Below are 14968 nucleotides of genomic sequence, written 5' to 3'. Positions count from 1 at the left end.
TCGAAACTCCGAGAATTCGGAAGATCGTCTACGAGTTTCAATGCTCTTTTCTGGAGCGTCTTTTAGGCAATTACTATTTTATTGCCCAAAGACATGAGATTCAGAGTTGCAATACTTAACCCTTTGCATTATAATAATGAGACTCGTGACAAAGATTTCATGTACGACTATAATAAATATGAATATTGTTCATTTCTTCTAAATCGAAAACAAATTTAATTTTTCCATCATCAAAGTCTAGAAACGGAAGTAGAGACAATACGGGGAATAAAAATTGTCTAGCCCTATTAAGGAAAATATTCGGAATAAATAAGTGCTGATCAATGCAATATAAGGGGTTAATAGTTCCTTTTGCTATTCGATTCAATATTTAAATTCTAAAAATAGTGCATAGTAATTGTTTTAGAATTAAATTCTGAATAAATCTTATCGAGCAAAATACTGTAATCACTCAAAGGATTACCTGTGAAAATACTGCAAGCAAATCTAAAAAATCAATTTATTAAATCTCCCCATCACGAGTTCTTAAGAGTTTAACTAGGTTTTTTGACAAAGTCGAGCCACGGTTAGGATTTCGCGCACAATTTGACGTGTTGGTCGCAAGAAAGGGGCGACCCGTCCCGAGATAAAAATACCGGGAAACTTGTTCCACGGATGCTCCTGGAAATTTAGTCTCGCGCGGAGGGACGCCTCCCCAGCCTCTTCGGCTGGCAACCAGTGCGCGACATGTGTCTCGCAGGTGCATACGAGCGAGTGCATGCGCGACTCTCCCGCACACGTGCGTCTCTGCGGAGACCTCCCTCCCTCCTCTCTCTCCCTTGAGCGCAGCCGACTGCAGTCTGTGCAATCTCCGCTCGAAAATCCGGGGTTCAACGCGCCTCGCGCGATAGCCGATTAACCCCTTTCACTGTAATAACGAGTCATACACGGGAGAAACTTTTCGTGTACAGTTTAAACAATATGGCTGTCAATAATTTCTATTAAATGTAAACGAAATTTGACGATAATTCCTTCTGCGATGAATTTTCTATTATGCGACACATATGGTCACACAGGTGGCCCCCATGGCATCAGTGCCTAGTAACCCCCATGGCATTCGACGAGTTAAAAGAAACCGCCATTAATTTTGAAACAGCCTAATATATCAATCTTAATATATTTTCTCTGAGACAATTATTTTGTAATTAATTATTTTGACGTTATGAATTTTCGAAGGGTTGAAGGATCTACCCCATAGCATTACTAGCATAAATCTAAACGTCGAAAGTGCTCGAGGGTTAAGAGGTTTGCGCAACCTCTGACCTTTCGAAGCGTAGAAGAAAGGAACGGGGATCCGAGCGGATCGCGGTCGATCGAAGCAGCTCGCCGCGCTAATGAATAAGTGTCCGAAGAAAAGTGCAGGCCAATAAAGACAATGGTCTTAATAAAGGGTGAAGCGGCAACAGCAGCAGCAGCAGCAGCAGCCGGGGTTCGTTCCCCACGAATCGTCGCGTCGCGCAGCTGTCGCGGAACGGCCGACGACTTTACACACAGGCCGGTTGCTTAATGAACGCGACGAGGGCCGTACGTGAGTCAGAGTTGCGGCGAGGATCGGGCACAATGGTCGGGGGCTCGAGGCGTGGGTGTGCGTGCGTGCAAAACCGGCGTGCGGCTCCGTCGAGGATAGGGGAACACGCCGGGCAGAAAGTAACGATTCGAGCGGAGAGTACGTTCGCCCGGATGGCGAGGTTCAATGCGAGCGAGCGAGTTTACGAACCCATAAGTCCTTTCTCTCTCTCTCACTCTGTTTTCCTCTCGCGTGAGTCACGTTTACGCACGCTGCTGCACTCTGCGTGCACGCGTGTCGCAGCCGCGTGCAGTGCGTTAAATTCAATCATCGTGCGGGCAAACTTTGGCCCGAATGTTTGCGACAATGCGACAAGCTCGGCTTGCCTCGCCGGATGAATGGACTCGTTTGTGGAGGTGGAGGACGTTTCCACCGACTCTATGCCGTTTAGAAAACACGCTTTTATTTCGAAGTAAAACCAGGTGCGAATGCAGGAAGCTACTTACATTGGTATAATAAAGAAACGCGCTGAAAGTATACTTGTCAATACCTCCCCTATTAGCGCGTTAATTACCCTCCGCTTTCTCGGGCGAATAGGCGCTGCGGTATCAATGATACCGGCGTATAAAAATTCGAGAACATAGTTCAATGGTATAGAAATAAGCCTGCAAAGTTTCACCGAGATATCTTCACCGGTTCCGCAGAGAAAAATTGCCAAAGCGTGCTTCGTCAACCGAATGCGTCCCGTGCTCGGGGGGCCCCAAGACTAATCGAGCGTCTGCTCCGGATCCCTCTCGTAACCGGCGACAACGGAAAGACAGATTTCTACCCTTTCGGTTTCCTGTTAATTGTACCGAAATCGATCCGGCGTGTGCATGCCCGGTCCGCCCCGTTCGACGATCAGAAACCAATAATTCCCGGCGCGACGTCAGCCTCGCATCTCGACACACCTTTACGGCGCGCTCGGGATTACGGACGTACGTCCAAGTGACTCTTCCCCTTCCCCGCGCGGCGCTCATACGCCAAGTGTCACGTTTATTTATTGTTTTTTTGCGCGCACACGAGTGCACTCGATACGCGCGACACACGTCGATAGGGGCGCGCACGGCAAACGAAAATAGAACCGGATCGATGGTGTTTTCAGCGGAGCGACGACGACGTCGGTTACCGTGAATAGCGAATGTACGGGCCCCGTTTTTCCCTCCCGCCGCGACCGAAACTCCGCGCCGCCACCTTGCATATTGAACGGAAGCGGATAGAGAAAGAGAGAAAGAGAGAGAGAGAGAGAGAGAGGGAAGGAAAGGTTTCGAGCTCCCGGGAAACCAGACCCGCGAGTTTCGCTCGCTGGAAACCGCTCTCCCGGTTTTCTCGATTAAACGCATTTTCATTTCCCGGTTGATTCCCGGAGCGGGTCCGACCGCCCGCGGAACTTTCCATTTTCCGTATAACATTCCCCCCACCCCGCGATCTCTCTTATCCGTGTACACGGAACGCGGGGGCTTCGAGTCGAATCGATCGACCAATTATTTCGAAAACGTGCGCGAGAAGGAAGAAGCGCGGCCGAGTTCGAAAACTTGGACGGAATTTCTATCTCCGTCGAGAGGAATCGAATCCGCGCAAACGAGCCTCTCCGGGCCGAGGGCACGAGCGAAGGAAAATCGCTGAACTTTCGTAAGAGCTCTACCCTACTCAAAGGTTTTCCGGACGAGTGTGCCAGGAAATCCGAGGAAACGCGATCCCGGATGCGTAGTCACGACTGTGCTCTCTCTCCTCGCTTGTCCCTTTTTTTTCTCCTTGTTTCACCGGCATCGAGACTGAACAAATACTCGTCGACGGCGACGTCGTCGTCGTTCGCGGGGGTGGCGCTGGTAACGAGCGTTCTTATTTGTACGCTCGCTCTCTCTTTGTCTCGAGCACTCGGCGTGCTCTTAATTGCGCGCCGCTTCGGCTCTTTAATCGCGCAGATTAAAGGTCACGGGGGACCTTTTGCATCGCGCTGCTGCTGCTGCTGCCGCTGCATGACACGCGGTGAATGGACCGACCGGTTCTGCGGACAGTCTAATAGCCGGAAACATGGCCGCGCTCCTACTGCTAACCTGCTGTGAAACTACGATCAGCACTGCCGCGAATTCGATTAAACTTCTCGCATCGGGAAGACCTTCCCAATTTTCCAATTAGACCGAAGATCCGCTCTGGCAATGTTTCCTCGTGAAAACAAGCTGCCGACCGTCTTCGCGGAACTTTACAGATTTGATTGCACGCGTTTGGACCAGGGCCGATGAATTTTAATCCGCCGATACCGTCGGAACCGCGGCAACTATTCGACCGAACCGGTCGATGAATAATTGATTAATTTATTCATTCGCCGGAGCAGTCCATTATTATACAAGGAATTAATTAATTTGCCGATGGCAAATGATGCTCGCTGGAAAAGACGTCGTTGATTTCGTTGCATAATGAATGAGACGTCGATTCGGAGTGACGTTCCTCGGTGTAACGCGGCATCGATGCAACCGGTCCGCAAATATTCGGAAACCTGGTCCGGGACGTGTACAAATAACTCCGCAAAGTTTCACAGAGACATTTAATACGCCTCGCCGGAACAAAGAGGGCCCGGAGTGCACTTTTTCCCGGAGAATTGCCGGACGAAAAAAATTCCGCCGTTGCTTCGAAAAATCTAATTCTGGCCGTGCTGCGCTTTTGTTCTGCCGGCGCAACACATTTCTCGATGAAAGGCCGGGAGAGTGCGTGCCGCGAAATGGAAAACCGATTTTTCGAGTTCTATCGAATAGTCGAGAGCTTCGAAAGAGAGAGGGAGAGAGAGCAGCGTGCTCGAATAGTTCGCGGGCTAGCTCCGACAATTTAATGGAGAGCCGGTCGCTTTCAACGGGGATTTACGACGCTGTCGGGCCTGTCGCGGGCCGAAACCGTAGGAGAGAGAGAGAGAGAGAGAGAGAGAGAGAGAGAGAGCCCGGACAAGTAACGAAGCGAAGTCGCGATGACAAAGAGAGACGTTAATGAGCCAGACGGCGGCGGAATTGAATTCGATGTCGCACAAACGCGCGCTGCTCTCCCAACCCCTTCGGTTCGACGGCCACCATTTCGGCCACCGAATTCCGCCGAACGGTTTCCTGCTTCTGTGCCCGACGTAGCTAGATTGCGATCCATTCCGGGCTTCCTTCAAGGTTCCCGTAGCCGTGAAACGGGCCCGTTTAAACACGCTCCCATCGATTTACCAGCCCGACTCCGCGCCGACAATAGCATCAATTCGGTAGCATCTCGCTCGAGAACCGAACTTTGCGCCCCGCTTATTCGACACCCATTTTCCCGAATTTTTCCACGCGAAATTTCCTTCGAAATATCCGTCGACAGAACGACGTTTACCAAATTCCAATCTTCAACTTCGATCGCTATCCGACAGTTTCTTCCCGATTCGTCGCTCGTCTATGCCGCTTCCGAACACAATAGCCTGTATCCGATAGAACGGACGCGTCATAAACCGCAATTACTGTCGCGATTCGGCGCCATTAAACTCGGCCGAACTACTTTCGGAACGATGCGTACCATTAGGCGTCGACCGGCGAGAGAGAGAGAGAGGATTCGAATGAAAGCCGAAACGCGACATAAATTATCGAATAGACGGGTCCTGCCCGCGCCCGCATAGAGAACAGCCGCGGACGGTTCGCTGGGTATGACAGCGAGCGGATTAAACTATTCATTAAATTCTCGACGGAGGAACAGCGTCGGAAATATAATTCAACAGCCGCGGTGTCGTTGGAATTATAGTTTCGCGGGATGAATTATTTAAAAAAAAGGAGGAGAGAGGGAAAAAGAGGGATACGGTTAGGAAAACCAGCACTCAAGACCGGCTGCCGACGCGAACGAGCCGCAGGGGTTCGAATCGACCGGAACTCGGGAAAACGGGGGGTCCACGGGGGTCTCGGAAGCGTTCCGTGGGAGGGGTTTCACGGGCGCAGCGCGCCGCAGCCGGGCTAAATTGCAGCTTATACTGTCCAAACAGTGCAACGTCGGAACGGACGCGAGAAGGAAACTGCATTAACATTCTGCAACTTGTTCCGCAAGAGAGAGAGAGAGAGAGAGAGGGAGAGAGAGAGAGAGCCCGAGGGTCTTTACCGGGCCTCTGCAGCTCCGTGGAAATTAAATTGAAGTTTAGATCCTTCCCCGACGAAGTTTGATTTACTATTCCACGCGCGCGGGGGGAACGGCGTCGGCGATTCTTTATTCCGCGGGAAACGCCGCCCTCTTACGTTGTATACACGTCATTTTGCGAGAGACCGACGCGCGCATTTTTGTTCCCACGACGCGCCACGCTTCTCCCCCCTTCGCCTTTACTTATTTATCTTTCTCTCGGACAGGGAAACAGTTTTATTTATGTGCCGCCGGCCGGATAAAGGCCGGAGTTCAGTTTCCTCCGAGTTTCTGAAAAATCAGTGGCCGACGCGGTCGCAACCCCTTTTTTTTTCTCTTCTACGTGCTCGGAGTTTTCATACGTGTCATCCTTCTCGCGTACGGAACGGTTTAAATTTACGGGATCTCGCGTTACGGCGGAAATTAATAATTAATAATATTTAGTTAAATTAATAATAAATTATTTCATCCATTTAATCGAACGAGTGTTCGAATAATTTGGGAAAGTGGAAGAAATAATTGGACGATGGAAAAGTTTATCCAAATCATTTATTTTCCCTATGAATTCCTGCACCTTCTCATAAAATTTTATTCAGATAAATTCTGAGCTAGATAAATTTTAATTTCATCGAATATTTATTCATCGACGCAGTTAAATAAAATTTGATTCGTTAATCTAACCCCTCGTCCGAATAAAATATTGCTCAACTCTAATAGAATCGATGCAGCGGCCTGTACGTGTAATACGAATAATACTCATTCGGAATGCGATATAAGAACGATGATCGCGATAAGAGGACGATCAAAGACCGGCGAAGGATTAAACGATGAGAACGAAGTTTAAGACGAGAGCAGGAAGTCGCGCGCGCTAGAACGGATCGATTTCGATAAATTAATAATGCTAACGAGAGACGGTGTCGTGCGATCGGCGCCGGAGGACGACGCCGCGACGGCGCTAATTAGACACAGGATATTTCGTTGGCCGCGACGTCATTAAGTAAAATTGAATCGCAGTCGGGCCGCCGCCGGCTACTCGTTAGTTAGCGGATTTAAAGGTGTCGTTCAAACGTTGCCGAGGTTGAAAAATACCAGCGAACGAGGAAAATGAAAAAAAAAAGGAAAAGAACGCGCGATTTTCGGAAGAGAGTCGCGATACTAAACGCAATCCAGGTCTGCACACGATTTTCAAGGCCTCCGATCGCTGCCGATCGAAAGGCTGATGTCCCAATGGCACGGAATCGACGGTTGGAGGCGCACGATGCAAATTAGTCGTGAAAATGTTGCGCTAGACCGCCGACGATAATGATTCCAGTATCTGCTTTTACGTTGCCCGGGGGCCGCCTAATTGCCGATACTCCCGCCGAAGTTAGCTGAACGGCGTACGCCGTTTAATAACTGGATCCGACGTTTAAACGAGTACCGAGACTGTAACAATAAATTCTGTGTACCGGTCGCGAGGAGAGGCGAGATGACATTAACGCGGCAGTCGCCGGACGATTTTTCCCGGCTGGCCATGAATGGTAACGCGATCAATATCGCGGCTAATTAATATGCAAATACATTCCGTTTCGACGAAACGCGCCCCCTGTCCGCTTCGACTCGCTCTTGGGACAAGGATCGTCGGATCGTTGGTAATTTACACCTGCGTAGGTGGAACAAGGCTGGTTTCCGTCTGCGAGAGGCTCCGTGAAATCGAAGAATCCGCGCCGTTTATTTTAATATCGGAACGAACGAAGTGTCTTGATTTCTAAAAATATTCGAGCAGGCTCGGCGGGTTTTTCACGCGGGAAATTCAACAGCCGAATGAAACGGCCGCAGAAGAGTTTCAGCCGTTCGAACGGAGAGCGTAACGCGCCACTCGCCGCGAACAATGCCGCGAGGAATATAACGAAAAGGGATTATTAACAACATTAACGAGCGTGACGCGGAGATCTCTGATCTCTCGTTAGCAGCTTCTGCGGCAGCGTAGGGGAGCCCCGTGTCGACGTATTAACGACGGCTCCCTATTGTTTGCTAATTAAATATCGGAGAGAGAGAGAGAGAGAGAGCCGGCCGATCGATCGAGCTTGAAAACGAACACGCCCCGATTTTTTCCAATCGAGGACCGCCGCGCGCGGCTCCGAGGCGAGAAATCGGGGCGCGCGCGGTTATCCGACGATACGCGCGCACACACACGTGATTATCCCAATCAAGCGTGATCGAGATTAAGTTGTTCTACGAAACACGCGATGAATCACACACACGTTTGGTATCCGCGAAGTAATCTCGACGATATTCATTTCACTGGCGCGGGAATCTCGTCGATGCCAGCGAAACTAAACGTGATTCGCGCTTTCTCGGTTAACGGTCGTGTTTCTGGTCTAATTAAACTGTTTAGATGTTCGCTTCCTAGAGATCGCATCATCGCGACTACTTTTGCGTAAACAATAGCTCGAAGGCGAGCGCGCGCGCGCGCGTCCCGGCACAGCTGAGCCGATCGTAATGAAATTCTGGTAATTAATCAACGCCGCGCGGCCGTACGTATTAGCCATTAAAACTTGCCGAGGACGCCGCATACCCTGCAATCTCGTCGTATCATCGTTATTATCTGCTCGCCTATCGGTGACGCTAACTCGAGTTTATAACTTCGTATCGATCGATCGTTGATTTCGTTCGATACGAAGAAACAGTAGCTGAAAGACCGACGATATTTTTAGCCGTCACGCGATCCAAGCTTTTTTATCGTTCCCACTTGTCGCAGTTTATGCAGATGCGCCGGGAAAATTAACGCGCGCCCGACCAGCCAGCCTGCCGACGAGTTACGCAAGAAAACGGGCAACGGTAATCGCGAGATGATCGATCGGCTAATTTCGCTAATAGCTCGCCGATCGTCCGAAGGGCGCGTCGATTTCGCGAGTTAATAAATAGAGCGACTCTCGCTGGAGCAACGTTGTTTCATGATAATTTAACGTTTACGATTTCACCCCGGTTTCTATTTAATCATCGCGTGAAAAAATCATTTCATCCGCTATTGAGTTTTCAGCTCCAGAAATCAACTGTACTCTCTCCCTCTCTCTCTCTCTCTCTCTTTGAATACACTGGCTTCGTCTTTCGACCTATTTTCGAGCCACGGAAATCGCCCCGACACACGCAATCGCTGATCAGCCACGGATTATCTAATTGCCGTGCGCGGCGACTGTAAACCATAATCGCTCGGATGCTGGGCAGAAGTCGAAAGCTTTTCAGGGAACGGCGTTCTCGTTCTCGTCCAGGCTAGCCCGGAGTAAATAGGAGAAAAATTCCACTCGACTGTTTCCGAGCCCCCCCCCCGAGATTGAATCGCGAAGAATTTCCAATCAGACGGCGACGGCGGGCTCTGCACTCGGTGCCAGCCGATAAATTGCGACGGATCGCGGGCTCTCTGCGAATCGTGTTCTAAATGAAACTCGCGGCTGACGCGGACAAAGGAGAAATTAAGTAATTCGAGGGAAGATTAGAACCGGCGAGAATGCATCGCCTCTTGTCCCGATTTTACGGGGACGAAAAATCTCGTCGAATGCGATTCTGCTTCGCGCCGATATTCCACCCTTTGCACCGTAACGCCTTTCACGTTGCGTTGATTAGCACTTGTCTGTTCTTAATATTTTCCTTAATAGCCAAAATTAGCTTAAAACATTTCCTTAATAACAGAAGAATTCAATTTGATTTCGATTTAGAAGGAATAGAAAACAGCTATTTTTCTGACGATGTCGAAGAACCAGAAATATTCGCGACAGATATCGAACAGTGCTTTTGTCTTCGAATTAGCGAAGCACTCGGCTTTGTATTTCCAATGCGGAAAACACGCTACCGTAGACTCTTCTTGGAACCGGGTCAAATTAATCGTAGAATTTTCTCTTTTCACGTATGCGGGTCAACCTGTTGAAGCTCGTTCCAGGGAAAATAGGTCGATCTACTGCAGAAACGTGTAATTATCATTCGGGATCCTTTCGGAGAACCTCGACCCACATCCGATGTTATCGAACGACGCGATTAATGCGAAGCATCATCGGGGATAATAAACTAATCTCGGTGATAAAGAAAAGGAATCGGTCCGTCGATATCTCGATACGACAGCTCGATCTGTCGAATTAGATTGATCGAATAATAAACGAGGACTTCTCGAGCCAGGAAACACGTTGTCGAGACTGAACTGATTTCTTCGACGACGAGACGAATCTTGACGAATGGAGGGTCCCGACGCTGGTTGTTATCGTCGAGCGAATCGCTGCGAATCGTTTCTGTGAACGGTTCAATTGCCCGTACGACGCCGCGCCGAAAAAGCGACGACGGAATGAGAAAAATAACGACGCGCGGCCGGCCAGGGAAAAAAAACGACCAGCGACACTTGCCGGGGTAATAAAACAATAACCGCTAATAAAACGCAATTGTTCGTGGCGCGGAAGTAATGGAGGCATCTCGAAGAGGCCAATCAGACCGGCGATCCATCTGTGGCCGCGCGACGAAACGATAAAAGGTACTGCGCCGGCATACATACATACATACGTACTTCTTTCCCGAGCGGCGCGCGAGTAATCCGTACTGTTATTGATGCCGTTATGCGCCGCGGCAGCACACACGTGATCGATAAAAACCGGACACCCGAACGGGAGAAAAAGGAACGGAACAACGAGGAAGAAACGGTCGCGCGAACTATCGAGCGGAAAATCGGCTGCTCTCCGCGCGCGGTCCATCTGGGAACGATTCGAGCGAGGATCCGCGCGCGCGCGCCTCCGCTAATTTCTGCCACTTCGCTTCCGGTAGAAATCTGATCGGGAAACAATGAGTTCTCGCTTTCGAGGCATCTCGGAAAAACTCGAACCATTCACGATTGTTCGCGCGGCGCTCGTTAACACTCCGCCGGCATTTCTGCAAAATATTTGCTAATTAGGGAAAATAGGCTCGCGCAGGTACGTTTACGAGCAACACAGCTTCCACGGGGTCGATTACACCGCCGCGATTTACGGATTCTTTCGCGGCTGTAAATTATCCGGATGGTCGTGCAAAATATTTGCGAATCGATTAGAGTGAAGATAGTCCGACGTTTGTTTACACGTGAAAACTTTGCAGCCGATTCGCGTTAACACTTTGATCGATCGCCGTTCGCGCGAAGGTGACGGAATCAATTTCTCGGACTCGAAAATTCATTTGTGCGACAATCTATTTACTAATTCGATTAGGGTCCGAGAAAGCAATCGACGCGGGATCGTTACGCTGGATCGGAGGGCTGGATCGACCCGAGTCACCGACGAAGTCGACGGCCTGTTGGGAGAGCCACTGGCACGAAGCGTAAATAAGCCCGTCATCGACAGCTCTTTCACTGTCAATGCTCTTCCGTATCGGAAGGCGCAGGGGAAGAGAAAAGTGTTGCCGAAGAACGGGTAGGAAGGGCCTGGCAGTGGCAGATATGTCGGGCTCTGTTCGACGATGACGAACGCCTCGCTATCAACTTCCTGTTAGAATTGATATAGATGCACGCGGGCTTCTCTCTCTCGCTCTCTGCTGCCTATGTTAACGCGACGGGAGGGTCATTGATCCGGATAAGTTCAGCTATCGCGTTTTTCAATGAATATCGTTCTCGCGTGGGAATTCGGGAACAAGCAGCTGCTCGAAAACCACGATCCAGTGCCAAAATTTCGACTTTTTTTTACCAATATTTTCGTCGGCCATGACAATGCACGAATTGAATGTCCGGACGTTCAGCGGCGTTAACATCCGTTCGCGTTTTGGCATTCTATTTCCGTCGCCGCGCTCTTATTTTAATACTAGAATCACCGGCAATGTAAATATACCTATTTCTCCATCAAGATCAATCAGAATGATTTTAAAAAGGGCAAAAGAATTGAATAATATTAATTACAATACCAGTCATTGTGACTGGTATCAATAACTAAAACATATTTATTACGAATGCGTATAAAATAATATAAAGTTCATAAAACTGATTCTTTAGTTATGGCTACAAAAGTTAGACAGAAAAGAGAGAGAGAGCTATACGAGATTACTACCACGTAATCGAATTTTAAATTTAAATAAGAGAGGCCCGCGGAACAGTCAGTTGATAGAAAATGTAGTTATGTAATTTAATAGGTCGTTGCTTCTAAATGGAACGATTTTAGGTATACTATTCACCGACTGCCTTTCACCCGTCGGTAAAAACCCAGATTTTCGTGGAACGCGTTCGTTGCGGTCATAAAGTTATCGATGACAATTCCAAATGAACGCGTACCGTCCATTGACGGTCGAACTTTTACAACTTAAACCGATACAGGGACAATTAGGAGTTCCACGAAGGCGTCCTTTAACCGCCGCGAAGCGACGTCCGGTCACTTCTCAGAATAAAGCTGTTTATCGTGTTTTTCTTAATGTCTTAGGTACTCTGACTTAGCTTACGTTAGTATACGACTCTGACTGTAAAAGGCAATAGCGGAAATCTCGTGGAAAATATTGCTTTCCGTATCCGATCGAATTAGTTCATAAATTCCGATATTTCTCCGCTCTCAGAGTTTGTCGAAATTAGCGGAGATCGTTGATTATACGTGTGCCGCGGTATTGGAAAATTAGCGCAAGTGAAACGAAGCTGACTCGTCCTCCAGCAACAAATATGGCGGGCATGTTTTGGTGTCGGCCCGCTCGGCACCCTCGTAAAACACCGATGAAAAATAACCGAGCTTCCCGCGAAGAATATTTCCAGGCTGACTGGATCGCGGCGGGGAAAAAATAAAAATCTTATGGTATTACCGTCGGTGACGTTTACAAGGTTACCAGGTAAAAGTTACCTGGAGGATAGTTCTACGAAGTCGTTCCTAGCCACCCGTAAATCGGCATCGATAGAATCTATTACTATACATCGAGAACGAACGAGACGAATCTCTCGAACCAACAATCAACGAAATAAGAAAATTTACCACTTCTTCCTGTTCCTTTTAATATCGGCGAAACTCACTTCCCGGCCTCAGCCTAAACAAAACTCAATTCGCCAAAAATGTTAGAACACGTCCGACATTATTTACGCTCTGGAAACGCGCGATCAATTTCCCAGAAAATTGTGAGTACTCGTCGCACAGCCATCCACGAATTCTACGTAACCGCATAGCTACAAGGAACTGAGAAGATACGCGCTCGACGAATCGAACTTGAAAATTAGTAATAATCGGCACGCGGGAAGCGTCGCATTTGCGAAAAAGAAATAACGTCGTATATTGCGAGAACGGTAATATTTTTTCTGACAGCGGTCTGTTTATCAACAAGCTACCGGCCATTTTCGAGCGCGCAGCGCAGGGCGTAACCAAGGCCGCGGATAAACCCGTACCTAACCCTACAATTCGTCATGGTGTCTGCCCGGAAGAGAGGTCCAACGAAGCTGGAAGAAAGAAGAAAGAGAGAGAGAGAGGGGATCGATGGACTCACCTTCGGGGTAGGCTTGCTTGCTCTGGACGAAGTCGATGAATGTGTTGGTCACGTTGTACAGCTGTCCCATGCCCTTGGGGTTGTACTTCGTGGTGGCGGCGTAGTTCACGGACGGGATCACCGTGGAGAAGTTGTAAACCTCCGTGGTCATGATCCCTTTCAGTTGTCGGTCCAGGTCCTCGCTGATCACTCGCATCCGATTCGTGAGGGTCTCCTGGCCGTTCGCGGGGCGCGGCACCAGAACGCCGAGGAAACCGAGCAGGAGAATAATCGGCAATAAACCATGATGCACCACGGCACTCGGCCGTCCACTCGACGATCGAATCGAACACATGACAGCGACCTGCGCCCGGGACGCGTCGCTTAGGACTGATGGCTCGCTGCTGAGCCGAGGCACGCGGAACCGGACCATCCCCACTCTGGCCGCCATGCTGCCTGGAGACGAGACCTCGGCGCCCTTCGGAAATATTCGGCCACGCTCGACCACCTCGTTCCGCACGTTCCGACTGTTCTGCCGCTCGATCGGGATGCTCATTTTTCTTCTTTTATCGTTATTCTTTTGTCATTGATCGTCTAACCTTGTACTCCCAGCGAAGAGAAAGAAGAGAAATCGTTCTTTAACACTGTTGCTAGGTTGATTAAGTCGAAATAACTGCGTAGCTTCGCGATAATGGCAATGATAATTAATTTAAAAAAAATATTATACATCTACACCCCCATGAGATGATTAATACGAAAGAGCAATATCGTCTATCGAGTTTTACGTATTTACAAATATCTCGAAGCTTTCTTGTTCTTTCTGCGATTGAATTAATTGAAAAATTCGATTTCGAATTATTTTAGTCTGCCATTAAGTACTGCCATGTAATATCGCGTTAATAAACAGATTAATTTAAAATGTCTAAGTTATATAGCTTGTTGCTCACGAAATATTTGATTTTTTACTTGACAGAGCACAAGAGACAGAAAGCTTTAACAATGTATTTAAGAATTTAAATTCTAATTCAAGAACGTAGAAATGCAATTAAGAATTAAGAAACCCATTTAAGAATTCAAGAATGGATTCGATAATGGACTCAAGAATATAGAAATTAATATAGGACTTAGGATATCGATTCAAGAATGTCAGAATGGATTCATTGATTCAAAAATCAATTGAAGAGTTGAGAAATTCATTGAAGCATGGAGATATTAATTGAAGTAAGCATTTGTGATCTACTCACTGGAGATAAGATATCATTCACGTGGCTTGAGTTTCCCGCGCAGCCGCCATTAGAGAACCGGAACGGCGGCAAATGGACCAGCGAATCACAGCGCGGCGTTTTCCCCCCCGGAAATTTGAAACGCGCGTCCTTCTTCCAGCACCTCCGGGAGCGTTCGCGGTTTAATTAATCATCGCACGAGCATGCACAATATGATGTTTCACGCGCGGTAATTGCAGCTGCGAAAGAAAAAGCAACGGAAAGATTAGCGTGAGAATCGTGACGAAAGCTGCAGCGTTGTCTTTCTTACGTCATTTAATTGAGTTGATCTCGCAACGCGCGGCGAGATGTTCCCGTTTAGGGGATCCTTGCTCTAAAATTGCGTTTAATCGTCGCGTTTGTTCCACGAACGCGCCCGTGCTTTCACCGGCTGCACCTCCAGGCTAATCTGAAATTCAACGACACCGTAAGAGTGAACAAAACTCGCGTTTCCTTCGCAGGTGTTCCTTGATTAAATTATACGGAATCGCCGCGGCTGCTACTTCAAATTGTTATCGATATTTCTGACAAGCTGCCAATCATTTCTAACACAATATTAAGGTAGGATTCGAAGCGTCGAGATAAGAATTCTAGAAACTCTAGA

The 14968-nt window shown here is 48.4% G+C and overlaps 1 protein-coding gene across 8 annotated transcripts in view; it reads right to left on the bottom strand.

Annotated features, from left to right (window-relative positions):
- The window catches only part of LOC144469412 (prominin-1-A), a 47823-nt gene extending 34237 nt beyond the window's left edge, over positions 1-13586 (bottom strand). For 7 of the 8 annotated variants that reach the window (XR_013493973.1, XR_013493972.1, XM_078179646.1 and 4 more), the window contains exon 1: positions 13124-13535. Coding sequence is in view for 6 of the 8 variants with exons in the window: in XM_078179646.1 (XP_078035772.1) it covers positions 13124-13535 (412 nt within the window). In the remaining 2 variants the exon portion in view is untranslated. Of the gene's footprint in view, positions 1-13123 lie in introns of all 8 variants that reach the window. The other variant, XM_078179652.1, reaches the window with a different exon arrangement.
- Between the last annotated feature and the right edge of the window lie 1382 nt (positions 13587-14968).

Source organism: Augochlora pura, chromosome 4 (assembly GCF_028453695.1).
Source record: "Augochlora pura isolate Apur16 chromosome 4, APUR_v2.2.1, whole genome shotgun sequence".
NCBI classification, from domain to species: domain Eukaryota; kingdom Metazoa; phylum Arthropoda; class Insecta; order Hymenoptera; family Halictidae; genus Augochlora; species Augochlora pura.
This window is presented reverse-complemented; position numbering and strand designations above follow the sequence as displayed.